Raw genomic sequence first — 22147 nt, 5'->3', positions numbered from 1 at the left:
AGAGCCACTACTTACCTGCAGACAGGTGGGAGCCTTATCCCCACATCAATGCTGGGGCCAAGGTCCTGCTGATTAGGGCAGGTCAGGGTACATCGGGACCCCTGAGACAGGTCACAACCCAGTCTGGGCCTCCCAGGTCGGGACACCCATATTTGTGTCGGAAGTCTGAGCTCCTTCCAGGAGCTGAACAGAACTCACAGCCAGGTCCTTCCCCTGGAAGGCTGCCAGGGCAAGACTCGGGTACAGCCCCAAGATCTGTTCCTTAGCCAATGCCCACACGCTAACTCCCTGCCTCTCTTCATCCCTTTGCATCTGAGACAGTCTGCATCAGCAGCAATGTGGGAGCCCCCTGAGCCTCAGTCTGGAATGGGACTGAGGTGCATTAGGGGGTTCGTTTTGGAAGGCAGATGACGGGGGACAGAAGGTGCCAAATGGCTCCCGCCACTGGGCCTTTGTGCGAGGACCAGGAAGCCTGGTGCTTGGGGACACAGGGATGGAAGTGCCCACACACAGTCCTCCGAGGGGAGATGGGAGTTCTCAGAAGGGACCCCGCTCCTCATCGACCAAGCTGCAGCAGAAGGTTCTAGCCAGGTGCCCAGGGAGCAGCCTGGCCTAGAGTCACATGCCCCCACTGAGGCCACAGCGCTGTTTTGTCCTGGGTGCCAGAGAAGGGTCCCCATGGGTGCTACTGCCATCCTGAGCTGCTTGGCTGGGGGCCGCTGGCCACCCCACCACCTGCTCCCAGCAGCCTTTTCCCTTATCCGGCCCTCAAGGTCCACTTCCCACGCCTCCTGTGGTCTAAGCATTTGCTCAACGCCCAGCGGAGCCTGGTCAGGCTGCCCTGTCTGCCGCCCAGTCTCACTGCACACCCCTAGGGACTTTATCTCCCCTGCTTCACCCTTGTTTTGTCTCCTCTCTCCTGCTTGAGTCCACACTTGGTCAAGGCCAGGCGGGTGTGAGGAGTGAGGGTGGGGGAGGGGGCTCGTAGCTGCTCCTGCTTCTGCCAGGACGGGCAGCGTCCCTGGAAAGGTGCCAGGCAGGGCTCCTCCACCGCCCCTGGCCTGGGTAAGTGTGCAAGTCAAGGGGAGCACCTGAGCCCAGTGTCCCTGCCACGCATGTGCAACACACAGAACCCCGGAGACTTCGTCAAGACAAGTGTGCCCATGTTGAGGGTCACGGGTCACAGAGTCAGAAGCCCCCAGGTCCTGCAGCCAGCCCAGCTGACACTGTGTGCTCTCGGAAATCTTCTGCGGGCTGTGTCTCGTCTCTGCACCAGCGCCTTCCCCCACCAAGCCCTGGCCCAGCTGTCGGTTACTGCACCTCTGGCCATGGTCTGTTTTAGCAGAAAAGGCCTCTTGTCCCCACCCCGAGATGCAAGGCTTGCTTTTATGTCCCCTCACTCTCCCCGCTCCCCCCGCCCCCATCCCAGGAATCCAGTGCAGGGTAGAAGGCTCTAGAAGACAGAGGAAATGCCGACATCCCTTGAGCACACTCTCCTGTGAGCTCATCTATTGGGGGCAGGGAGTTAGACTGACCATGTGGATGCTGGGGTGTGAGTGAGGATGCTGAGAAGTTAGTTGGAGGATGTCATGAGCAGGCAGGGCCCGGCAGAGAACAGGCAGGAGAGAGGGAGCGCCTTTCATCTGCTCCTTCCCCGCCCACCCCCACCAATCACGCCCCTCCTCGGTTCCAGTCGGCTTCCAGGAGAATGTGGCATTCCAAGGAGCCCCGAAGAAGGGAATGTCAATCTCTTAGTGAGCCTGGAGAGTGAGCGGCTCAGGAAGACCCCATCTATGTCCGGCTCCTGCACTCCAAGCCGAGAACCTCCTTCCGGTTCCCGTTGGTTCCCTTTTGATTCCCGGCCGCAGCCACGGCCACGGCTCCGAGCCTGTCATGGCAGCCCATCAAACCCATCTGACTGGGTGGGAGCGCATCCCACTGTCACCGACTCAGTTTTCATTAGGCGGCTGCTTCTCTGTTAGCCTAGCCAAGCAGAAGAACTCAAACACATGCACAAATTAAATCGACATCCAAACTCCCCCAATATACAAAGCAATTTAAATGATATTCATTAGAGCGATGACAGGCCCTGATGAGGCTTTCAGGAGCGGGTCCTTCAGCTTTTGCCGACTCGGTTTCCTGGTCGCTGAGGCGGAACTCGACGACTGTACCTTCGTTTTGGAGTTTTTTTTTTTTAAGCTAAGAAAATGAGTCCTTTCCGACACACCTACCTCATTCTCTCTCCTTCCCGCCTCTGTCTCCATCTCAGCCCGAGTTGCCAGTCCTGGTTTCCTGACGCAGGTGCGGCCAGAAGCTGGAAGTCACGCTGAGGAAAAAGGCAGCCGGCTCTGACTTCTTCTTTCCATAAACGCTCCAATTAAAACAGATTTCAGTTTCTCGTAATTTCATTTCACTTGGCCTGGGAGATCTCTAATTCACCATTATGAGGGTCATAAATGTGTCCCTGGATCCCTGCTGAGGGGAAAAAAATAATGAAAGTGAAATGGTGAAGTGTAATCATTTTTAAAACTTTACCCCTCAAACTTAAGGAAGTGTTTTCAAAGTCCTGTGTATGGATTTGAAATTTTAAAAAGCGAGCAGGAGGACCCTGGCCAGTTGTGAAGGGGGTTGGAGGCTTGGGGTAAGGGGCGGTGAGAGGCAGTCAGCAGGAAGCTCCAAGTCGACGTGGACAAAGAGAGTGGCACAAAATTGCCTGATTTCTAGTCAACAGAGGGTAGAGTCAAGGTCACGGCCACCTCCACCAGCTCAATGAACTCTGGGGTCTGTAGTCCAGATAAATCCATAATAAGAGCAATGGTTAGCATCTTCCTGTGCCTTGGACTGCACTCGTTCTTATGATTTTACGTCACCATTAAGTGTGTGTTTCCTTGGCTTTGATCAGAGCTAGGAGCACCTGAGACTTCGCCAGTACTCATACTGGCAAACCAGAAATTCTCAGAAATACCTATGTTTGGGGCTTACTCCCCTGTTTTTCAGATGTGAGCATGACTAAGGAAACTGCTCTTCCAAATGACAGTTCGGCTGACTGTGAGGATGAGCTACCCGACCTCTGTGCCACATCACCATGGCTGGGCACTGAGCACATGCAATGTGACCGGCACCTCGGAGAAGTTGGATTCCACTGGATCCCATTTCAAGGCAAAGAGCGGCGTGTGGCAGGTCTCTACCTTGGCCAGCGCAGGCTCGGCAGTAAATATCAGCAGCATCCTCTTTCCTGAGTCGCTAATTGTGGATGTTCATCTCTGGGAAGGGGTCACCTTGCTTATCATCATTATCATCAGGAATGATTTATTAAGAATAGATTAGCACATGACATTAGACAAAGGTGGTAGAAAAGCACTTTCTCTGATCTTCTATCATTAGAATTTAATTTGAAAAACACCTGGCTCCTTGGACACGGGGTAGGACACCCACAGGAACGGGGTTGCTTTTAGAAGCCTCTTGCTCGGCGGGAGTGATGTCCTCTGGGTCACGAGCCAGGACGGGACTCATTTCCCAGGGGGCCCATGCAGGGCTGTCCCAGACACCACCGCCATCAGAGAAACCGTCTAGGAGGGCAGAGCTGTTGCTCGTAAATCACAGGGGCTTGGGATGCCCGTGGCACCGGAGGGGTTGGGGGTGGGGACCAGCTTGCCTTTGAATTCCTCCCAAGGTGGTGGCCACTCCTGTCAAGCCCTGAGGGAGAGAATGGCCTTGGGACTCAAGAGCCTCTTCCTCTGGCCAGGAAATTGCAGGGGGGGGGGGGAACAGGAACCCACTCCCTCCCAAGCTGGGAATGCAGACAGACAAGACTGCCGTCACCATCACACACACACACACACACGTGCACACACGTGCGCACGCACACACACACACACACACACACACACACACACACACACACACACACATCAATACACACACGGAGAGGAGGAAACAGGAAAACAGGACTCCTCAGCTGGGAGTGCATACAGACAAGACTGCCTTCACCATCACACCCCCACCCCCATACCCCCTCACACACATGGAGGGGAGGAACAGGAAGCCCCCTCCCCCAGCTGGAAGTACATACAGACAAGATTACCCTCACCCCCCACCCACACACACACAGATATACACGGAGAGGGGGGGAACAGGAAGTTCCCCCCAGCTGGAAGTGCATATAGACAAGATTGCCCTCATTAACACACACACACACACACACACACACACACACACATACAAGGGGGAGGGGGACAGGAAGGCCCCCCCCCCCCCAGCTGGAAGTGCATACAGACAAGATTGCCCTCATCACCACACACACACACACACACACACACACACACACACATACACACGGGAGGGTGGGGAGGGTGCTGGTCAGAGAAGGCGTACCCTCCACGCTGAGTGGAGACAGCCTCCCGCTGACTGCAGCCAGCTTCGCCAAGGCTGCACACCCAAGTCCTCTTGAGCACCCAGCGCCAGTACCTTTCTCTGCCTCCTGAGGTCAGCTGAAGGCCGAGAGGCTGCCCGGGCACCCAGGTCCAGGGAACTACGACTTCCAGGACTCCTTTTGCCAAAGATTGCACGAGCTTACTAATAAATCCCTAGGGAGAAAAAAGGTTAGTGTTTCTATTACCAAAAGCATAACTATCTGGCAGAGTAAAATGGTAATTTCCCCATTAGCTCAAAGGATAATAGCTATTATTTTAAAGTTAGAGTATTTATTATTGAAGAGTGGAGTTGGGGGTTGTGTGTTTTCCTTTTTGATTGCTTCCTCTAATATAAAGTGTATTATTTTGGTACACTAAACAGACAACAGGATAAAAATGCACTCATAATTTTCTAATTTCAAAAGAACTGTGCAGATGAATTTGGAAAAATGTGATCACTTGATTTTTCTTTTTTCCTTTCTTCCCTTTCGCTGTTAGGAAATGGAGACATCTCTGGAGACCACAGTTTCATTCAGGGTTTGCTGAACACAGCCCACGGCCTCGCCACTTCTGTGTTTAGGGCTGTGTCCTCTGAGATGAAGCTTCTTGTGTGGCTGCTCTCGTGGCCTTCTCAAAAGACTGGGTCGCCACCATCAAGGGTGAGGGGTTGGGCTTGGTGGAGGGTCTCACCTTGCGCAGAGCAGTCCCAAGTTCTGCTGTACCTGCCTCTTTGGCCACTCACTTGCCCAGGGCGCCAGGAGCCTGGGTGCTCTCTGCTGGTTATCAATCTGTATGTAGATAGATATTTCCTTTTGGCAGAATGAAAATAGAACGGAGATGCCAGGGAGATCTGGGGCCTCATCATAACCAACCCTCTCTAACTATGTAAGATTTTGGTTAATTATAGAATTCTTGCTGCCGAAAACTTAAAGATACATCACTGATATTTTTGCTAAATGTTGACTGCAGCAAATAGCTAAGACGTGGCATATTGATTTCTTGTTGTGAAGTGAGCTGTTCAAGCTCCATTTAAGATTTTCATCTTGCATGTAGCCCTGAGCACATCATAGCACCATAAATTAGTTAAATTGCACATTTATCACAAATGTTATTTTAAGATACTGTGTAAATGTGATGGCTGGAAGATATACAGGAGGCCTGCAACGCAGCGGGGCTGGGCGGGGTGAGGTCGGGGTCACCGGCACACCTGTGATTAAAACCTCCCTCACTTGGCACCAGCCCTCCTCCCGGATCCCACTGGAAGGCCTGACATACGGGCTCTGGCCTTCCCCACTCACGTGCCACCTGGAATGCAGCCTGACATCTCCCTGTCCCGTGGCAGGAAGTACACCTTTGCTGGGCTGTGCAAGGCAGGTTCCCCTGAGCTGGGGCCACCTTGCAGGTAGGAGAAGTTTCGATGACCTCATGCGCAAATGTCCTGCACTTCCACAGGTGCGGGAACCCCCCTCCCCCCCGCCCCTGTCCTTCTCCCCCTGGGATGCTTGACCCAGAGGCTTCTGTTGGCCTTTATGACGAGGGCCTTCAGCTGCCCAGTGACTCTGCCTGATCTGGAGATCAACCATCTCTGGGCTCATTCATCTGTGCAGACCTCAGTCGTCTCTGGGTTCCGAATGCCAAAAGAGCGGCTGAACCTGCTACCTACCTGGGCTCTCACTATCACTTTCACGCCCCAATCGCAAAGTTCTGAAGGTAATTCTGGGGGAGGGGTGAGGAGATGGGCAGTGTCTCAGGTTCTCCTCCCAAACTGTAAAGGGGGGAGGGGGCGAGGGGAAAGGGGGGGGGTGTCTCGCCATCACTTGTACAAATCCCATCTCCCTTCAAGTCGCATGGGCCCTGGTGGTGATGGAAGTGTTGTCAGTTTAATCTGTTAGACGCAGGACTTTGGATTCTAATAAACCGATGCTATATTTAACCTGTGAAAAATTCAAGAGTGGAAATCTGGGCTCCAGGATGTGAAGATGCGGAAGGCACGGAGGGAGGGTGACGCTGTCCCGAGCCAGGTTCTGGGGGGGAGCTGGCGCCCCAGGGAAAGGTACTGTGTCCTGTGGTCAATCCCAGGGGAAGGGCCAAGAGGGCGGAGGGGCCACTGGAGAGGGTCTGGGCACCCGAGGGGCAGGGTGTGACCTCAGAGCAGCCCTTTCAGGCCCACCGTGTACCTGGAGCTGAGCAGCTGCCTCGGTGCAGCCCCGCGAGGTTCTCCTGCACAGCCCACACCATGGATTGCCCACGGAAAGGAGCGCAGACAGTGATGTGGGGCTTGTCTTGATAAAAAGAAGAAGAAAAAGGGGGGTGGGGATGCACAGGGAAAGACGGAGGCGTGTTGCCGAACATCTCTGAAAGGGCTTCATTTAAATTTTTAATAAAAGAATGTGTGTGTGCGTGTGTATGCGTGTGTTTTCCAAAGCCGAGGTGTTGCATGTATCACACGGATGTAATACATCTCTCATTTGTATAATTCTAGGTTAGGAGCTAGGATTCCGCAGCACTCAGCGAGTAGTCTGAATAGAGTCCTAAAGGTAGTTCACAATTTCACATGATGCTCCCAGCGTTTTGTTGGCAAGCTTCCCCAGGATTTGAAGACGCTGTGATGATCTGGGAAACGCTCTTCCCACTCCCGCCCCTTGCGTTCGTTTCTCTCCTCCCTCCCGCCCCCTCACCCCCACCCCACTTCTCAGCCGTGGCCTTAGCACAGCCAGCCAGGCGCTCTTTTCTGCTACCAGAAACTGGCCCATCCCAGGAGGGCCCACACTGCCCACCGCCATGCACCGAAGGTTTCAACCCTGAGTCTCTCCCATCCAGAGGGGCGGCCGAAGTCAGTTCCCACGTGGCCCGCGGGGTGACCTTGGGCTCCATCCTCGGCCGTTTTCCACTTGGCTCTCCCAGAGAGGGTCTGCCCACGTGACTTGTCTCCCTTCCTGCCACATTTCTAACCTTGGAGAAAATTCTGTCCACGCCACCTCTGGCAACGCTTCCTGCTCTCCAAACGCCCAAGTTCACTAAAACTCCCCTGATTTACGGGCGGGCTCCGACTGCCAGCACCTGGCAGACACAGCAACCAACTCAGTCATAAACAGATCGCATACAATTTAATTTTAATGTGCTCGTTAGTCGTAGCACATTTCAGACATAATTGTGAACGCAACACAAAATTATAGCAAAAAGACAATTTTAATGCTGCCGTAGAAAAAAGGGTTATATGAAGAGTCACATAATGGTGGTTCATTGTCAACCACAAAACAGGGCACAGAGTGTGTTACAGTGTCTGTGCTGTTTACATGCCAATATTTTATACATAGGCTCTCATATGGTGTCAGCTGTCAGTTACTTCTGCAAATTAACTGCCAAAAATGGAGAAGAACAGAATCACTTGGAGAGCCGGTAACCACGGGTTACCTTTCATAAGCCTAAAGATAAAGCTGCAGTGTGGGATCTTGGGAGAATAATTAGGAAGAACAAAACAGAAAGTTACCAATCGAAATAAAAAGGCATCCTACACCATGGAAGAGCAACCAAGAGGGCGTATAAATAAGTGAGAGAGATGGTATCACAGAATGCCTCATGACTTTTAAGCAAAGTATTACAGTACAAACATTTTAAAGGCTTTATCAATGTTTAGGAAATACAGTACAAGTTCTTTTTTTTTTCTGTTTTTTTTCCTTTTCAAATAGACTTAACCCTTTGAGCACTGAGTTTATTTTGAGCGTTGGTTGATTTCTAATAAATACCTTTAAAAATCATGTGCAAAATAGTTATGATGCCTGCCACGGACTTGTTTCCTGGCCTCGTTTATTCAGACTGCTCAAAACAAATGATAACATGATGCTAATAAATATGTATAATTTAAACATGAACCTCTATCAATATAGATGTACTGTATAGCAAAACAAACAATCATACTTTGCTTTCAGATAACGTTTCTGTATACTTTATAAATGCTATCTGTGGTATCTTCTGTATAATTTACAATGTTTGCATGTAAAAAAACAAAACCATAGACCTTAAAAAAAGGAAAAAGAAATATACACTATACATAGGCACGGCTTATGCCCAGAGCATAGCAGGTACATAAAACACTGTTGCTATAAATGCAGAAAAAAAGGTCATTTAACCACAATCACATTTCTTTTCATAAGAGAGTCTGAAATCTATACAATATATACATCTATGTTTCAATGTGAAAATAATATTCTTTTAAATTTCAAGGCGTGTTCTACCCCTGCAGACCTGCAGAAATGGAGGTTCATATTATTAATTATAATTAAGCTGGTAAGGAGTTTAAAAAACAGAGCTTCATACATTATTATTATTTTCCTTTATTTTTTTTAACCAAATTAATGCAAAAGTGCTTCAAAGTACTCAGAGGGCTAAAGATGAAAGGGTGAGAAATTCCAGCACACTCGCGTCACGTGGAAAAAAGTGTGCCCGATTTCATTATAAATGCTTAATTAAACTGTCTGTTAATGCATGCAGCTTGAAGCATCGGGAGGATGCTCACAACTAAATCCCATTTACACAAAGTTCCAAACACTTACCACTGCGTTTTAACCTTCATATTTTACCAGTAACAACAGCTGATTATGCACCTCTATTAAACACTGTACAGTTATACAAAACAGTCCTGCCCAGAGTGACTCTGCAGTTAAAATAAGAACATGTGCCAAGAACAAGGCAGAGGGCCCTTAAGGTGCCTTCAACAGTTCCCCTCAAAGCAAACGACAGTCCTTTTCATCCCAAGCCAACGCTACTGCTTCTCCAGCTCAGACACGTACAGCAGGTGGTCTTCGGGCGATTTCCCGTGTGTTTTGCTGAGGTGGAGTTTGACCGCATGCTTGCTCGCAAAGGTCCGATTGCAGAGTTTGCACTGGTAGGAGGTCCCCAGGTCCTCCTCTGGGGAGGACGTCACCAGTTTGTCTGACGGCGACTTGGTTTGTGCTATCTGATTGTTAATCTGTTCCGTGGAGAGTTTGGACAAGTCCCGGAGCCGGAAGCCCAAGTGGGACTCGAGGTGACTGATGTACGTGGAGGGGGTCCTGATTTGGGAGGCGCAGTCGTTACAAAAGAACACGGGGTGACCGGTGTCCAAGTTTTTTAGGAACTTTGTTCCACCTGTCCTTCGAAGCTGGTACTTGACGTTGGCCAGCCAGTGGCTGATGGTGGTCATGGAGAGCCCGGTGAACCTCGAGATGTGCATGCGCTCCTGGGGGCTCAGGTCGGACATGATGTACTTCCCGTCCGAGGTCTGCCGCAGGCTGGCCGCAAACTGGGCCTGCAGGATGAGCAGGTGCTGGGGGTTCCAGTTGGACTGGCGGCCTTTCCGCTTCTGCGCGGGCGTGGCCTCCTCAGCCTCCTCCAGGGTGGCCCCGTCAATGTCCGACTTCTCCGAGAGGCTGGAGGGGGTGGAGGACTTGGACGTGTGGCTCTCCGTCAAGTTCTTCAGCATATCGGAGATATCGGACAAGGCGTTCTCGCGCAGCGGCGAGTTCGACATGAAGGACACCACGGCGGACGTCTTGGCTGTGGAGGTCACCGTGGAGGAGGAGGTGGCTGGCGACGCCGAGGTGGGTGACAGGAGCACCGACCCCAGAGGGCAGCCTTTGTCACTCTTCCCCTTGGTCAGGTCGATGGGCTGGTCGTTGCTGACGTGGTAGAAGTAGCGGTCCAGGTGGTCGGCCTTCTTGGCCTGCAGGGGGGGCGGCGTGGCCACGGCTGCCTTCTCGGCCAGGCTGTTGCTCATCTTGAACAGCATGCTCATGGGGTCCAGGGCAGGCAGGGAGGGCTTGGCGGCCTTGCCCAGGTGGATATTCATCACCGACTGCAGGGCACTCAGCGGGTTGACGAAGGGCTGCTCGGGAGGGTGGTCGGTGATGATGGCGGTGCTGCTGCTCAGCCCGGCGCTCAGGGGCTTCGCCAGGTCCTTGCCGTTCTCCACAGGCTCGGCCGGGGGGCTGCCCTCCTTGGCCCCATCCCGCAGCGGGCTGGGACTTGCCTCCTGGCTCCGGAAGTCCCCCTCGCCGGATGCCGCCGCCGCCACCGCCTCCATCTTCAGGGGTTCGCTGACCTCACTGCTGCACGGGGATGGGGTGGCCCGCTTCGGGGGGGACAGCTTGCCCTCGGGCTCCTTCATCTTCTCCTCCACTTTGGCCACCTTCTCGGTAACCTTCTTCACCAGCTCCTCCATGGCGTGGAAGTTGGTCTTGGGCATGGGGGAGGTCTGGCTGCTGGGTGGGGACACTAGGGTCTGGCTCTTGGTGGGGGACACCAGCTCGCTGTTGCCAAACACGGGCTTCAGGGGCGTGCTCTTCCCCGACGAGCCCAGGGACAGCTTCATCATGTTGGGCAGCTGGTAGGCGGCGTGGATGCTGGGGTAGCCGCCCCAGCTGGGCGTGCCGTTCTGGGCCTTGTTGATGGCGGACGTCACCGTGTTCTCCAGGGACTTGAGGATGTCCAGCCCACCCTTGGGACTCTCCTCCAGGTCGTTCTCCGTCAGGTAGTGGTACTTGGAAGAGATGTCGTATTTCTCCTCCTCTTCGCCCGGCTGCTTCTCCTTCTCCTTGGGCTTCTCATCGGCGACCGCTTTCTCCTTGTCCCCTTCCTTCTTAACCTCCACACTGCCACCGCCACCACTGCCACCACCGCCACCACCACCAAGCTTCGGGGAGATGCTGGCGGGCGTGTTCGAGGGGGAGGCGAAGGTGGTGGCAGCCAGGGGCACCGACTGCACTTTCTCGTCCAGCAGCGTGGTGACAGCCGGCGTGACGGGCGTCTCCATGATGGGCTTTCCCTTCTTCATGGCCGAGTTGGTGACCTTGATGAAGTGGCCCGTGACCATCATGTGGGCCGTGAGCTCCTGTAGCGTGTCATGCGAGCTGCCGCACTCCATGCACTTCAGGATCTGGGCCTTGCGGGCCTCGAAGTGCCACGCGTAGCTGGCCCCGTTCTGGTGGCCGTACCGGTTGTTGGGGGTGATGTACGGGTTGGCGTTCTTCTGGAGCACATCATTGGTGTCCGCCAGGGCAGCTTTGGGGGTCCCGCCCGTGGAGTCCGGCGAGCTGGGCAGCTCCAGCTCCAGCGACACTTTCTTCCGCGCGGCCGCCGCTGGGATGATTTTGGCGGCCACGGGCGTGACGGGTTCCTTCAGAGGCACTTTTTGGTAGTGTTTCGTTTTGATCATGTGGACGCTCAGGTCCTGCAGGGACTCGAAGGAGTGGCCGCAGTACATGCACTTCAGCACCTTCTGGGCATCCTCCTTCCCTTCCATCTCCAGCAGCGAGCGCTTCCGGGGCTTGGACCAGCGCTTGGGGTTGTTGTTGTCGGTCTCGTGGTTGTCATCGCGGTAGTGGCCCGTCTCGTTCATGTGCACGGTCAGCTCCACCAGCGTGTCGTAGGCGGCGCTGCAGTCCTTGCAGCGGAACTTGCTGGCGCCCGTGAAGATGGAGCCGTAGAGCTTGCTGCTCTGCCGGTACAGCTGCACGGTGCTGAAGAGACTGGGCTCGGGCAGCAGGCGGCTCTGCGATACCTGCTGCAGGGTCTTGGCCATGGCGCTCTGGTGCCAGTCGAAGCTACCGCTGCCACAGCTGCTGCTGCTGCTACTGCTGCTGCTGCTGCTGCCGTTGTTCTTCTCCGAGGAGGGCTGGTGCAGGTTGAGGTTGAGGTTGGACCAGTAGGAGTTGGAGAGGAAGTTGTTGTACACGGCCTTCATCTGCTCCAGGCTGTCGGACACGGTGGTGTCCTCCAGGGCCACGGCCACCTCCTTGGTCTCCTCTTCATTCTTGATGGAGCCGCTCTCGAAGTCGGCCATCCGGTCACTGGTCTCGCTGATGTGGGACTCGCTGTCCAGCTCGTGGCTGGAGAACTCGGCCGCCGGGGAGTTCTGGTAGCTGGCACAGGGTTTGCTGAGCTCCTTCTCGGGGCACACGTACTTGGCCGAGGGCTCTCCATCTGCCGGGCTCTCTTCGGGCTCTATGTCTTCATCGACCAGCGCGGCAGCCTTTAACTCATCGGAAACATAGGCTGCCGGGTAACAGGTGGGAGAGCGGGCCGGGTAGGAGAGAAGGAGAGAAAGAAAACAAACAGCATTATTTCACGTGTTGGCCTCACCGAGAATATTTTCTTGTCGGCTCTGGGGGAAAAGCAGCAGAGTAGATGGGCACATTTATTTGTAAAATTAAATAGTTAAAATGTGGTGTTTCTTTGGAGCAAAAAAAAAAAATCTGCTCTTCAAACATAATTTGCCACCTTATTCTTCTCAAGGGGCAACAGCTTGAAATTAAAACTAAATTTGAAATTAATGAAGCACATTCTGGAGGTGGCATTCATTTCTAAAGTAATAAATTACTTGTATCAACCTCAGAGACAGCAGTTCCTGTCTGTCAATTAATATGTCTTATGCTTCTCCTACCCCTAATGCATTTCTTAACAGACAGATTCACAATTTAAATTAAGCAAGCATTTTTTACTCATTACATTTTTGAGGCTCAATCTTTAATAAAGTACAAAAACATCAATAAAATTTTTACAAAGTAAAAAGAAAGTACATCAACTGCAATAAATTAAAAACAAGGGGTTTTTTTGCTTTTTTTTTTTTCGCTTTTTTTCCCCCTTTCCTCCTTCTAGAAAAGCAGGTCCCATAAAAGCTTAGATTAAGTTTCTCCCTGGGAGAGGTGCTGGTTTGTTCCGGCAGGGAAGGAGGGGGAGAGCCTGATCGTCCTCCCTACCCCAGTGCCTGGGTACCTCAGACCCCCTCCTCACAGACGCTCGCTCTCCATGCAGAATTATGTCAGAACAAGTTCAGGAAAATTGGTATGCGGAGCTCATTCCTGCTGTATAAATATATACAAGACCTTCCAGTGGACCTTACAAATGTCAAAGTGTTTGCTCTTTAGACTACTTTGTCAATATTTACTCAGCATAAGCTTCCTGGGCATCCAACAGGGACCCCGTCTTCCTGGAAGCCACAGGCATTGGGAGGTGAGTCCAGCGGGCACTGCCAGGCACGGGGGAGGCAGGGCTGGGCAGTGGCAGGTCCCTGGACTCCAAGCCAGAGGACCCTGCGAGAGCCTCAGACCCAGGGCTGCTAATGCTGGAAAGTGAGCATTCGCACTGGTCTCAGAACACAGAGCCTGGTGCCCAGGCGAGGTGTGCCATTCCTGGGGTGAGGAGAAGCTCCGAGAAGGCCTTCTTCCTTCCAGCCAGCTCTGCCCTCAGTACCTGGCCACAGCCTGCCGGGAGTGTCAGTCAGGGGCAGGAGCATGACCTGGGGAGCTCACACAGGAACTAAACCCCAGACTGGGTGGAAAGCAGCTCTGCCTGTCGAATTCCCCCCTCTGATTTCCAAGTTTTGCTTCAGAGTGATTTCGTATCCCCCAAAAGGAGAGGAATAACTCCAATACAATTCCTTCCAAAGCATAGAAATCTCTGTTCCCGCTTCCTTTTGTTCTCCCATCTAAGTCAGGGGTGACTTTTCCCTCTTCCTAAGCCAAGGTCTCTTAAGCAGAGACAGTAGCGATTAACACACACACACACACACACACACACACACACACACACACACACACACATCCTCAACACCACCAACATCACGTAAGTTGGACGAGGGCAGAGTCCTGGGGACACACATTCAAGACAGAGACAATGGACAGAGCTCTCTCCTTACTACATTTCACCATATTCTTGTGGCACCTTTTTTTTTTTTTGTAGTCTCAAAGTTGGTTTAACTACCTTTCAAAAAAGCTTCTCAAAATAGTCACGCCCACTTTTTTTTTTTTTGGTTATAAATCTGGCATGAAATCAGTGACAATTATGCAGTGAATACAGTTTGCAAACAAGGAAGCAAGAAGAGCACTGTGTGTGAGCCAGGAAATGCCCTTCACAAGCGATGAGAAGAGAGTATCGGCTCTGGGGAACCTGAAGTAGTAGGAAATACTGGGAGGAACTTTTTATAAGTTGGTGGCCCTGCATTCGGGGATGGCACACGAAAATTAAAAACACAAAAAAAACAAAAAACACACCCAAAACCAAAGGAAAGCAAAAACATCCCAAATCCCCCAATCACTCTTTGTGGGGCCCGGGGTTTAACTGAGGGGAGGCACCGTTACCCATCCAGACCCTGTGTAAGCCACAATCCCCAAACTGAACCCCTGTATCCAAAAGGGAAAATATAGAGAAGATGTTTCACTCCCAACCGGTTGCCCCTCAGCTTATGAACATGCTGAAAATCCAGCTGGCGAGCCTCAGGCATTCAGCTGGCCTGGACGGAGGCAGCCGAAGCTGGGGTGAACACCACCGTCCTGGGGGGCTGACCCAGCTCCAGGGTGGAGCTGTAGGCCCGGCCTCCCAGAAACATGCTCAGTTCCAGGGAGATGAAACTTGTTGGTGGCCCCAGCTGGGGGGACAGGGGGCATGGACACATAGTGCCATGGAAACAGGGCCTATTCTCCTCTGATAGGACCTCAACAAGGCAGATGCTGGTGCTTGCATGGGCCCAGCCATGTCTGCAGAAAGTGCCTTGGGTGCCTGCCCATATGGCTCCCGTAAGGACTGCATTTCTGGCCAGTCTGGGAGAAGAGGACGCATAAATACACAGACTGTGTCCCCACAGCAGGGCTGCCCCGGGAGAACCCCGGAAGCCCAAGGAGAAATGGGCACTATCTCCACACGTGCCACACCCCCCCCGGACAGATGCCGGAACACAGCCGGGAGCACAGCAGTGGGAGCAGCGTCCCCCAGGTAGTGAACCATCATTGAGATGACCAGCTGCCGTCCGCGCCCTCCCCATACCGCCCCCCCCCCCCCACACACACATCTGCTTAGTAAACAACACAGCCCCATCAGAAGATCCAGGCTGGGAGGAAAGGAAGGCCAGGAAACATCATGGGGGGGTGGGGGGACAGGGGGGAACAAAAGTCAAATTCCAGGAAGAAGAGAAAGTTCCAGAGCCAAGAGGATCCTGGGGAGGCCCGGCCTGACCACCCGCCAACCTAGCTCCTTCCCAGCACATGCGTGTACACGCACAACAGCGGCAGATGCCCCTCCATCTCCTCTCCAGATGTGGCATCGATGAGGAGTCCCTCTGAGTGGGGGGGAGGGGCGTGACTTCCCCACCATGCCCTCCCTCCAGACTGAGGGTTAGAGGAGCAGAAGCCCTCACGAGTTCTGCTGGGATTCCTCATCCGTCTGCTCTTCATTCCTAAACGTCAGGAAGCTGCCAGCAAGTGGAGATGGGTCGGACAGCAGCAGAGGTGGGGAGTGAGGGAGGTGTGTGTATGCCCTCCCCACCCCCGTCCACCCTGAGACCCCACAAAGGCCAGATGGCCCATCAGCATGACCCAGCTTTCTCTGTACTCAGTTCTCTCTGAGGCAGGATACAGGAGCAAGGCCTTCCCTGCTCTGCTCCTCGCTTTGACGACCATTCTGGAACTCGGTGTGGGGCAGGGGTGGGGAACTGAGGGGTCGGTCCATTCACTCAGACTCCACCAGGCCCACCCCCCATGGAGACTCACCAGGCCGAATCCTCCAGAGCGAGTGAGTCCCTGTGGGAGGGAAGGAAGAACATCCAGATACTGGGGGCAGGTAGGAGAGGAGGGGAGACCAGGGATCTGGACAAGAAGTCATGTGGTGGTGGTGGGGGGGGGGGCTGGAGTGATAGCGTGGCAGGTAAGATGTTTGCCTTGTACACGGCCGACCCGGGTTTGATTCCCAGCATCCCACATGGTCCCTTGAGCACTGCCAGGAGTAATTCCTAAGCGCAGAGCCAGGAGTAACCCCTCTGCATTGCCATGTGTGACCGAAAAAGCAAAAAAATAAAAATTAAGTGGGTGGGTGAGAAGCTGCCACCCTCCCCGCACACCCCCCTCTCCGTCACTGCCATCAACTATGGCTTGTAGTCCACACCAGGCCCTGTCTGCACCAGGCTGGCAGCTGCCCTGCATGGCACTGCTGGAATCCCTTGTAACGACTCAACTTGCTGTGTTTTTTTTTTCTGTTGTCTTCAAGGACAAGGGCCCTGATCTAAACCCTTAAGGTATGGCACACAGTAGGGAAGCAACCAAACTCGCTGCCCCCTTTGGAGGGGAATGACCGCTATCCAAGGAGTAAGAGGCAGGCAGAACTGTTCCTCTGCGGGACTCCTGCTCACCCCTTTTCTCATCTCCTTGGATGCCAACATTCTCACACTGTCCGTGAACCCGCCTCCAGCCCAGCTCCTTCCCTCCTGATCATTAAAAACCAAGGAGCTGATTGTGTCAGCCCCTATTGGAACATGCGCTGGGATTATCCCTGGGTCTTGGAGGAAAGTTCAGATTTCACTGAGCAACACCAAATACCTCCGACTGTCTCTCAACCCAGCCTCTTCTCTGGCCTCTCGTTTTCTTGTATAAGCCCCAAGCGCTCTCCACTTTCTGCAGAAATCCTGGAGCAGAGAAGCAGAGGGCGAGCCAATCTATCACACTCGCTAGGCCATAGGTCAAAGGTAACACCTGGCCCCAAACGTCTCCTGGGCACTTTCTTCTTACTATTACAAGACGAAGCTCTGATATTTCCTGTGTGTAGTCGATGTTCCGGATGTTCTAACAGTCTGTTACTTTCCTGTGGTCAGTACCCCCTTCTTTGCCGTAACCCTGCTATCCCGATATGTAACCCTCTCAATACATCCCACGGAATGCATGTGTGCACAGCAAGAATACCTTCTTTGATAGCCCCGAATGCTTCCTAAGACATCTAGATAGATCTGTTCTTTGGACAAGAACAAGATAGCTTTATTGGGGGGCTTCATCCAAAGACCTTCCAGGGGTCTTCTCCCTGAGTGCTGGCAGCAGCATTTCCCATGAGTCAGTGTCCTTTCAGGAGGAAGGGCCCCAGGGCACATAGGGAGACAATACACACCCACCACCGAGGAAGGAGGGAGGAAACATCCCTCTGAATGTTCTCCTGGCTGTACCCAGGCTCAAAATACCCTGGCCAAGAATGCAATATCAGGGGCTGGAGTGATAGCACAGTGAGTAGGGCATTTGCCTTGCACGGGATCGACTCAGGTTCGATTCCCAGCATCCCATATGGTCCCCCGAGCACTGCCAAGTGTAATTCCTGAGTGCAGAGTAAGGAGTAACCCCTGTGCATCACCGGGTGTGACCCTCCCCCACCCCAAAATATGCAATATCGTCTCTTTCCTCCTGGATACATAAGCTTGCCCCTTTGCTGTAAGCTCTGCTGAGGAGAGGAGGGAACTCCGGCAGCTGCAGAGATGCAAAGAAGGGAGTCCCCTCACCCCATTGAAGTTGCTCTGCTGAAGACGTTTCTAAGTCAGGAGACCTTCAGAACTGCTTGTCTACTGCATCCCCTTTCTCTACCCCTTGACAGAGGAATGTGCTCAAACTCAGTGAGTGAGCCAGTCCTCACTCATTTCTGCGAAGCTCAGGCCAACATCCCTGCTGCCGCCCGGAGCTTTTGGACCGCTGGCCTGGGTGAAGCCTCAGAGACCCGTACACTGGGGAAAAAAGCCCTGGGATATACACGGCTTCCCGCGGAACTCCAGAGCCCCGTGCCCCAGAAAGTCCGGTGGTTAAAGATCCCTCAATCCCATCTCACACGTGATGTTTGTGGATCATTTCCACTCACTGCCTGGGTCCAGGAGGTGGCTAAAATGTGTATCCTGGGAAACTGGAATTCCACCTAGGGGACTGGAACCCCGCCCCCCTCCAAGCCCTCTACTGGGGCCCCTCAGGATGAGAGAGGAAAGGGAGAAAGGGGTTGCCTAAGGTGCTGGGTATCACACAGGAGAGGGTGCTATGTCACTGAGTCCTGAACCCTGAAGCCCACATCTGCCCCCTCCCGGGGGTTCTGCCCCACCTCACACATTCCTGGGTGCTCCTGCCTTGTGAGAGGTGGGCATTGGGACCCAGGCACAACTGGAGGGGACGAGCTGGCCACCACAACCGACCACAGTCAGAAGCTGGGAGGTGACAGCTCCCTCATTAATATTTATTATCATCATTAACTAAACTCCACCACTAGGTAAAAAGAAATTAATACCTTTGATATAAATATAAAACAGGAAGCTGGGGCATAATGGAATTCTTTTCTGGGCAAGTGGGAATTCCCTTTATTTTTCCTTATGAATCTCTCCCCGAAGGAGGGTCCAGGGGAGCTGAGGATCAGCACTAAGGGATGGCCCCCTTTCCAGCCACTGCCTCAAGGGGCTGGGGCTACCTTGCGGCGGGGGTTGAGGGGTACTTGGAGGAAGGAAGGTGGGGAGAAAGGAGAGACTAGCCCCTGTGCTGAACATGCCTGGGGAGGCCAGACACACAGATCTGGCCCCAGTGCAAGATCTCTGCTCCAGGGGCTGGAGTGATAGCACAGCGGGTAGGGCAGCCAACCTGGGTTCGATTCCCAGCATCCCATATGGTCCCCTGAGCACTGCCAGGAGTAATTCCTGAGTGCAGAGCCAGGAGGAACCCCTGTGCATCGCTGGGTGTGACCCAAAAAGAAAAGAAGGAAAAAAAATCTCTGCTCCACAGGGCAATGGGGCAGCACCGTGGAAACCATCACCTGGATCCCCACGCAGATCTTGCTTCCACGGGGACAGGCGTGATGCAACCATGGCTTCCTTTAAGCATGTTGTGACATCCGCCCTGTGTGGTGCAGCCTGGTTTGGGGCCTGCAGTTCCCATTTCTAATCGTTCTCAGAACATTTCAGAGGAGCTGCCAGGAGAGCCCAGGAGGGTGGAGAATCAGGGAGGCAGGCAGGGTACTCAAACCAAACACACCCCTCTGCCCCGCCAAGGGGCTCCCTATATCTGAGTAATTAGGGGGAGAGGGTAGACATCTGGGTGGGGGGCTACATCCTTGGGCTACTGAGTGGTGAGGGGCTCAGGCGGGGCCAGAGAGTAAGAAGGCCAAGGGCAGCACACATGGAGACAGCAGACGGAGCTTCGTTCAAGGAACTGGGCCAGGGGGAGGTGCCCGGGTTGGGTCTCAGGCACTATGGCTTAGGGAAGAGGAAGCCAAGGGCGCAAGGCGGCTCCAGAGGAGGTTCCTGGCTGGCACCTTGGAGGTCCTGGGCCCTTGGGAACACGGATGAACTGTTCTCGGGACAAGAGACCTCGTCCATGACCACCGAGGAGATGAAGGTCACAGCCATTGATGGCAAAGAGAGAAGAGTGGCTCGGAGGGTCCCGGGCATCTGCGGACAGGATTTTCCAGACACTGGGAACTCCCAAAGGGGCCAGGACCAGGCTGGGGTGGGGGCAGCCAGGAGTGTGGGCCGGCCCTGGGGAGGAGACTGAGGCTGCGTTGTAATGGTCAGGGCTCCTCTGAAGGCTGGCCGCGCGGGGATGACAACCTCCCCGAGATTGATTGTTCTTCCCACTAGCAAGGTCAGGAATATTAATTTTGAACACGTTAATTTGATGTAATGTGCGAGATGAATGCTTGTTCAGTTGGGTATCACCGTGTTAATAAAGCCGAGATGCTTTCATGCCAAGAAAAAGCACGGCATTAGCTGATTGGCGAATGGAGTCGGTGCAAGAAAGACGACGACGCTGCCCTCCCACTAGAGCCAGAGAGGCCAGAAGCGGCGGAGGCCGAGACAGGAGGCCACGCACACAGGTGCAGTAGACACCTCCCTGGAGACCCAGACTCCAGAACAAGGTCAGATCCTCTGATGGGATCCGTGAGCTCTGGTCATGGGCTAAGGAATTCCCCTCCAGGCTTTGCTTTGGAATCTTGTTGCAATGAGAGACCTTCATGTGGCTGATGGAGCAGCCCCTCAAAAAAACCCACTTGGCTAAACCCTCCCCCAGGTAGAGATGGTTCCGATCCAGAGGCCAGAAAGTCAGGAGGGCTCCCCAAAGTGAGAAAGAGGGGCCAGTTCCTTTGGCTCTGCACACACTCCCACCCACATTTCTGGAGGCACTATAACAGGCATAAGACAATAGCGTTGAAAATATCAAAGAAGGGCTGAAGCGATAGTATAACAGGGAGGACGTTGCACACAGCCGACCTGGGTTCAATCCCTGACATCCCATATGGTTCTCCAAGTACCGCCAGGAGTTAATTCCTGAGTGCTGAGCCAGGAGTAACCCCTGAGCATCACTGAGTGTGATCCCCCAAAGCAATATATATATATATATATATATATATATATATGTGTGTGTGTGTGTGTGTGTGTGTGTGTGATATGATATATATGATATGATATATATATATATATATCTCAAAGAAAAATGAAGGCATCAGAGATATAGACACTCATGGCCACTAACCCACACATATACTCAGCAAATAAATAAATACCCATTGTCTGCGGGCCATGTGAGTTCCCTCGGTCCCTGGATTTGAGACAAGAAACCAACTAGGTACTGAATCAGTCATGGAGATTCGAAACATCACTTGCATCTCATGGGCTGTCCACATGCACGCTGAGTGGCCTATGGGAAAGCTTCATGGTCTGGGTTTTATTATTCCTCTGTACAGTTGACAGAACAAGGCAGAACCTTACTTGGCCCAGCCCTGGGGCATGAGGGTGGTTTACAGAGGCTGAGTGATGATGCTCTATCAGGCTAAACGCAACTTCCAAAGTGGACAGGATCAGTTCCTGCAAGAGGAGAATGGACATAAAGTACACTATGGACTCTATATTCACATTTGTTTATAAGATCTTAGTGTATTTTCAGATGATCTGCCACAAACAGATCACTGGATAAAGAAACTGTGGTACAGATTATTCCACACCATGGAATACTATGCAGCCTTAAAAAGGTTAAAGTCATGCAATTTGCTGCAATGTGGATGGATCTGGAGAAGATCGTGTTGAGTGAAATCAGTCAGAGGGAGAAGAGCAGACTCAAAATGATCTCTCTGATATGTGGGATATAAAGAAGCCTTGTAGGGGAATATCAAATGACCAATGGGCAACAGAAATGAAAAGCAGAAGAACTGGTCTTCAGTAGGAAACTTGGCACTGGGGCGGGGGGTGTGGGAATAAGTTAGGGAAGGGGATGCTGGGGCAATGGCAGAGGGGAAAAGTGTCTGCCACAGAAGTAGGCTGGGGGTTGGAAGGGAAATTGGTGGAGGATAAGGGCACTGGTGAAGGAACTGGTGTTGGAATAATATAAGCCTGAAAATCAAGTATCTCTGTAACTTTGTAATGCACAGCGACTCAACAACAACAAAGGGATCCCAGGCCTGAACCCCTTCACCATATCCTTCTTCTTCTCTATTATGCCACAACAACAGAACGACCCTAACCTAGAGCAGACCTCCCAGCTTAGCAGACACCTTCTGCCACTGTGGTGGGATTTCTGGCAGAAGAGAGGAGCAGGTGAGATGCTTGGACTTCTCAAACACACGCAAGACCCAAGACCAAGCATGGGAACACATGACTGAGAGGAGCTCCCACCTCTGACCTCTGGAGCTCCAGTGGGGACAAGGGAACCCCCCCAGGGGGGTCACGGCGGCTGCCTGGTAGAGACCCAAACCTGGTGAGACCAGCTGAGAACAGTCATGGGGTTGGGGGGGGGGGTACAGTTTTTACAAGAGACCCCTTCTCGGAGATCTCTCCCCATTCAACTCCAAATCTCCTGGGCCTGAGGGATCTGTGTCCTAGGAGACAGTCTACACTGGGGTCCGTGACAGAGGGACTCAAACTGACCAAGAAATAATGCCCGTAATACAACGCTGTGCCAGCTTGCACCCTAAGACCCTTCCGGCACATCCACAAG

At 53.0% G+C, this 22147-nt stretch overlaps 1 protein-coding gene across 1 annotated transcript in view; it reads right to left on the bottom strand.

Annotated features, from left to right (window-relative positions):
• Positions 1 to 7582: 7582 nt before the first annotated feature.
• TSHZ3 (teashirt zinc finger homeobox 3) overlaps positions 7583 to 22147 on the bottom strand; it is a 71879-nt gene continuing 57314 nt past the window's right edge. Inside the window, exon 2 of the mRNA XM_056136165.1 lies at positions 7583 to 12443. Coding sequence (XP_055992140.1) covers positions 9175 to 12443 — 3269 coding nt within the window. The 3' untranslated portion in view covers positions 7583 to 9174. The remainder of the gene's footprint in view (positions 12444 to 22147) is intronic.

The sequence above is a fragment of the Sorex fumeus genome, unplaced genomic scaffold, assembly GCF_029834395.1.
Source record: "Sorex fumeus unplaced genomic scaffold, SorFum_2.1 ptg000122l, whole genome shotgun sequence".
Classification (NCBI taxonomy): Eukaryota; Metazoa; Chordata; class Mammalia; order Eulipotyphla; family Soricidae; genus Sorex; species Sorex fumeus.
The sequence above is the reverse complement of the archived record's forward strand: the minus strand, read 5'-3'. Positions and strand labels throughout refer to the sequence as shown.